At 52.0% G+C, this 5783-nt stretch overlaps 1 protein-coding gene across 1 annotated transcript; it reads left to right on the top strand.

The window, feature by feature from the left end:
• Positions 1 to 228: 228 nt before the first annotated feature.
• GRP (gastrin releasing peptide) lies at positions 229 to 5783 on the top strand. The gene is made up of 3 exons (XM_054810013.1): positions 229 to 471; positions 2003 to 2253; positions 5398 to 5783. Exons 1-3 carry the CDS (start codon positions 339 to 341, stop codon positions 5449 to 5451), a joined length of 438 nt encoding a protein of 145 aa, XP_054665988.1. The 5' UTR covers positions 229 to 338; the 3' UTR covers positions 5452 to 5783.

Genomic DNA, 5783 nt, shown 5'->3' with positions numbered 1-5783 from the left:
GCCCTGGGGGCAGCGGAGCCGGAGCCCCGGGGCCGGCATCCCCTCGCCTCCCCCCCCCCCCGCGGGGAGCCTCGCCGGGGCGGGGAGGCGGGCGGGGGGCCGGGGCTGCCGGCGACGGCCCCCGCCCCCGCCGGAGGCAGGAGGGAGGCACGGGGGGGCCGGGGGCGGCCGCAGCCCCGGCCCCGTGAGGAGGCGTCAGGCGCGGGAGCTCCGCTCGCACCCGGTCCCGGCTCAGTATAAATGGGGGGCGGCGGCGGCGGCAGCAGCGCTTCGCCCAGACGGAGCCGGAGCGGGCCCGCAGTGGAGGGAGGCTCGGCGGCAGCACCGGCACCGGCACGATGCGGCGGCCCGGCGCTCTGCCGCTGCTGGCGCTGGCGCTGCTGGCGGCACAGGGCGGCGCGGCGCCCCTGCAGCCCGGCGGCTCCCCCGCGCTCACCAAGATCTACCCCCGCGGCAGCCACTGGGCTGTGGGTAAGTCTCCGTCCCGCCCGCCGCTGCCCGGCGCCCGACAGCCCGCCCGCCCCCTCCCCAGCCCGGCTGGCCGGACCGCGCCGGCCCCCGCCCGCACCTCGCCCGCTCGACGGCGCTCCCGCGGCGGCTCTCCGTGCCTCCGGGGTGGTGGGGGGGGGGGGCAGCGGCACGCCGCCGCAAAGGCTCGGCGGCCTCGGCCGGGAGGACCGGGTTGCGACAGCCCGGCGTCCCACCGGGCCACCCGGGCCGGCTGCGCTGTCCCCGCCGTCGCCGCGGCGGGCTGCCCGTCGGCAGGGGCCCCGGTGCCGGGACGGGGCGGAGGGCCGCGACGAGCACACCGGTGCGAGAGGAAGGAGCGGCCGCTGCCGCGCCAGCCCGCCGCCGGTCTCTGGCCCGCACCGGCGCCGGGCTCCTCGGTTCGGGGCCGTGCCGCGCCGCGCCGCCCCGGGCAGCGCCCGCAGGAACGGAGCTTGCGGAGCCGCGCCCGGCGCCGCCCGCCTCCCGGTACCGGGCGCCCCGCCGCTGCACGCGCGGGTCTCGTCCTGCCGGCACCGTGCGCCCCGGAGCCGACGGCACGGTGCGAGCGCGTCCCCGACGGGCGCTCCCCGGTCCCTGCCCGCGCCGGCCGGGCTCTGCGCGCCGTCGGGAGGCGGGGGGGGGGGTGGGGGGCCGCGCGCTTCCCGGGGGCCGGCCGCCGCAGACAGCCCGCCGCCGGCGGACTCCCGGCCCTGGGCATCGGGTGCGGAGCAGCGCTGCCGCGGAAGCAGCCTGCGTCCCGGAGAGCCTTCGGCCTCCGCCCCAGCACCCCGCACTTGTGCAGGGTAACGCGCTTTCCCCCGCTACCTTTGGCACGTTTATTCGGCGGTGGTGTGTCCTGCCACTGCCTTTCTTCGGAGACAGGCGCAGGAACCCGGACCCAAGCCCGAGGGCAGCCGGGCGGGACCACGAGGTCCCCAGCACCCCACCGCCCAGCCAGCACCCTGGGGAGCCCTGGTCCCAGCTGGGGCCCTGGGGCACTCAGCCCGGAGGAGGCTCCTCCGGTGCTGCCTCTCCCCTTCCCAGTAGCCTCCTTTGCAGCCTAAACCCAACTATTATTTCATTTTGATGACTGTAAAGTATGGTGTATCAAAAGTGCATCCAGTTTAGCTCCTAGAAGGGCACTGGCACGTGGGCTTACACTGGAGTTCCCACATCCCGTGTCAAGGCAGGGAAAATCTAAAACCTGCAGCTTCTCCATCCACTTCTTATTCCAGCAGATCTTACCCAGTGCCTCCTCCTAGCTCCAGGCAAGATGACTGGTTGTCTCTGCCCCATCCTCAGCAACATCTTCTCTGGCGATGTAGCATAAGAGACAGAGGAAACTAATTGTGTGTGAAACTGGGACAAACCCTCCGATCCCGGTTGTAATTCACCGTCTAACCCCTTCCCTTCCCTCCATGCTATCAGTCAGTAACAACTTCCAGCTGATGTTTGAACAATCAAATCCATACCTGTTTTGGTTCATTTCATGCTGCTGTCCTTGTCGTTACAGGACATTTAATGGGGAAAAAGAGCACTGGAGATTTTCCTTATGTTTATGAAGAAGAAAATAAGACCCCGTTTTCAGCATTACCTGAAAATATCAAGCAGCTGGAAGACTATCTGCAGTGGGAAGAAATCTCAAAATACTTGCTACGGCTGCTGGAAGGGAATGAAAATAAAAGTGCTCACTTTTTAAAAGGAGGGCTTCCCTGGTATACCAGGAACACCTGGGAGACAGATGACAATAGCAGTTGGAAAGACGTAAGTAAGATAAAAAACCTGTAAAAACACTTCATATACTCAAATTTCATTTTGTAGTAACATACCAGCTTCCTCTGACTTGCGGATTGTCCAGAAAAGTAGCAGAAACGCATCTCGTGCACTAGTCATTCGGTAAAGTAAGACTCTAATCTCGTTGACAGATTGTCACTCGCAGATTGTATTTTCTATGAAGTAGTTTGCTACTGGGCATAAACTCAGCAAGCATTAAGCAGATTTTGGCGTCTGGATTCCCTTCAGTTTGCTTGGTCATTCCGTTTTCTTTCCTAGCACCTCATGCTCAGATGACCACATCGGCACCGAGTTCTGTATTAACCCAGCAAAACCAAGCTGGGGTGAAAAACAGGTGTGAAGGCCGAGAGTACCGTGCGTAAAGCCGCGTCACGGGAGCCGTTTCCCTCGGCTGCCGTTCCCTCTGTTGTTACCTTGTCTGGCTTGCGAGGTGCCGCCGATCAGTGGATAGAGCAGCTGGGTTGGGGAGTTTCTTCGGTTCCCAGCTCTGCCTTTGCCTGATGCGAGTCTTTTCCCCGAGCTGATGGTGCCGGCCACTGACGGTGGTCATTTGCTGTCTCGCTAATTGAGTCTATGGCTACTGATGTATGGCTGTCGTGCGCGCCTAGGACCCACCCCTCCTTCCTTTAGGTTAATGTACTTATTAGCACCGTTTCACAAGATAACAACAGACTCGCCCCTATTCTTTTGGAAAATCCTATAAAATACACTTGGAAGGATATCAGTGAGGTTTTACAGAAAGTAATCGGGGTCTAAATGACATAATTAAATTGCAGAATTTACTAGAAAACTCCTTTATAATGCATGAGGTACAGCAACGGTGATACAGCTGCAGCAGTCTTTGGGGCGACGTTGAATAAAACCAGTACCACACCCCCTTAAAGACATTCATGGGAAGATTTTTTTTCTTCCCATATTCTTCTGTAATATGATGTAGTTAATATTCCTGGGCTAACTTCAGCCCAGTCTCCCTCCTGTAATCCTGGTGCGGTGAAGTCAGTGAATACTTTGGTTTTGACTTGACTATGGGTAAAAATTTACCCATTAAATTAAGCCATGGCTTAAGTCTCTTACGCCATTGATATGAACACTGTCCATAGGTTTCTTTCTGGCTATTGCTTTATGGCAGTGATGCTTGTAATAACTGTGATTAATACTATGTAAAACCGAAACTATTTATGTCATCTTCAGCTCTGCAGTGTGCAGCTTTGTAATCAAATTAGATGAACAAATTCCATTATGCTATGTAAAGAGGGAAATATTTTGACTTCTAAAAGTATCTGGTAATAAATCGTACTTGCGAAGGCTGAAAGTTGCCTCCGGTAAGTTGAATCATATCCATGTGTGTACTTTACCCTAAATTAATATCCACGTTTTTGTGGTCAGACATCGAACATATACGTGGAATAATTATTGCCTTAAGTATCCAGATTTCTCCAATGGCTAGTAAAAAAATCATGTCTTTCATGAGACTAAGATACATGGCAACTTGCAGAACCTCATTTTGCCACAGAACCTTTGATTTCCAGCATTCATCTCGAAGTAAAACATAATCATGAAAGTAGAACGTAACCTGTGCTTTCCTACCGTGGGACACAACCGCCTGGTTGTATGCAGCCTAGAGAAGGTACGAGGTGGTGTTTTTCCTTTGGCTTTGGAAAGTAAAAACCCAGGACCTGAAAGTCAAGCTATACGGATTTTTGAGATCTGCCTTCCAGATGAGGAAGACCCGAAGATCAAAAGGAACGTGCTTTACTTTTCTGAGGGTTGTGATAGTTTCCTAAACATTTACACAATGATAAATGGTATTTTTAACAGAGGAGGTCTTGTTTATTTATAAAGGTGGAATTCTGGTGTAGATATGAAATCCAGTCATACATGTACACAGTGATACAAGAGCATAAATGACCTTTGGATTTTGATTCTGGGGATTTTTCTGGCTGCAAGGGGTTCCATGTTGCACAAACTTTGGTTCGACGACACCTTCGTTTAAGGCGCTGCTGTGCCAGAGCTAACGAAGGTGTCCGCGTGCAGGAGCGATGAATGTAGCTACCAGCAGGAACCAGACACCATATTTACAGTGCGTGACTGTTCTCTGTGAGATGGCCTGTTGGACTGAGGTATTGAAATGTGACCAAAAAAAGGCAAATCGTGAACCCTACTGTCAGCTGATGGAGTAGCTGTCCCAAGACCGCATCACCATGGAGGGGGCTGTCATTCTCATAGAATTCTCATAGACTGAGTGTGCGCTTGCGGAGATGCTAACCACGAGGAGTCTGTGCGTGCGTGTGTGCAACCCTACGTTCCCATCTTCTGAACATAAGGGAAGACAGGCTGTGTTGGGAAGAAATGTCATGTATTATGAGGACTTTATGGACTCTTTCAAATTGAGCTGATTTAATTTAGAATTTTAATTTTCAATTTAAGAACAGAAATCCCCAAAGCTAAAGGCTGCAGAAGTAAATACAGATATGTACTTTGGGTAACTCAATTCATGGTCTTGCTTATTAGCTCAAATTCGCTCAGTGCGTTGCTCACCTCACACTGTGCTGTACATTTCTCAAGAATAAAAAAATTCTTTCTAAAAGACTCATCCAGAGCAGGGTAAGTACTGTGACACACGAGTAGTAAAAAAAGCCAGAGAGATGAGCATAACAGTTCTGGGAATTAGGCTTAGGGTGGTGCACCGGAGTGATTTTCCTCTGTTTTCAGTTAATAGCAGGCAAATTAAGATCTTGCCTGCTCCTTACTCTGTGAGTAAGTTACAGTTAAAGTAGTTAAAGATCAGAAGAGAAATCTCTCCTGCAAGTTGGCCTGAGTGTAAAAGTAAGTTGGAAAATAAGCTTTAAATTGTTTCTATGGCTTGGCTTTTTACCGCTAATGAGCCACTATATAAATCGGACAGCAGACAGCATTATTTGGGAGAATGACTTTCCTCGTGCTTTGGCAGTGGGTTATTACACTAAGCAAGACAAATGAGGTCTGTGTTGGAAAGATTATTAGGAATGTGTTTGTTATGTGAATACACAGAGCAGATACGTACTAGGGTTATTAACTTGGTGAATTACTTTTTTCAGGACTGGTCTATGAATAATATTTTTCTCTTTTTATTAGATGATGGACTATCTGCTTCAAGTTGTGAATATGAAAGAGGGCACTCCAAGCTGAAGGAAGGTCTCTGTATCACGAAGAAATGGAATACTTTCTGTAAGAGACTATATTTCACAAGCACTTGATTGTATCAGATAATCAACAAGGTCTCTTTTCTGTAAACAAGATTTCCTTTGTGTAAAATACCTAAATACACATATTCTTGTATGTTTCAGCAATGACTAAACTCTCTACTTCAGTTTTCAAGGTTGCATTTTCTCACCTGAATGGCTTTGATATATATAATTGTCACGGAAGGGTCTTCCAATTAATTATATGACTTACCTATCCGATCAGTTCATCTCTTAGTTCGAAACTACATGGCATTTCAACATTCGCAATAAATAGTA

The sequence above is a fragment of the Grus americana genome, chromosome Z, assembly GCF_028858705.1.
Source record: "Grus americana isolate bGruAme1 chromosome Z, bGruAme1.mat, whole genome shotgun sequence".
Lineage (NCBI taxonomy): Eukaryota > Metazoa > Chordata > Aves > Gruiformes > Gruidae > Grus > Grus americana.
Note: the sequence above shows the minus strand (reverse complement) of the source record. Positions and strands in the feature narration are given on the sequence as shown.

Coding starts and splice junctions, on each gene's coding strand:
- GRP (XM_054810013.1), top strand. CDS start 339: ATGCGGCGGCCCGGCGCTCTGCCGCTGCTGGCGCTGGCGCTGCTGGCG. Junction 472..2,002: donor CGGCAGCCACTGGGCTGTGG/GTAAGTCTCCGT, acceptor TTGTCGTTACAG/GACATTTAATGGGGAAAAAG. Junction 2,254..5,397: donor ACAATAGCAGTTGGAAAGAC/GTAAGTAAGATA, acceptor TCTTTTTATTAG/ATGATGGACTATCTGCTTCA.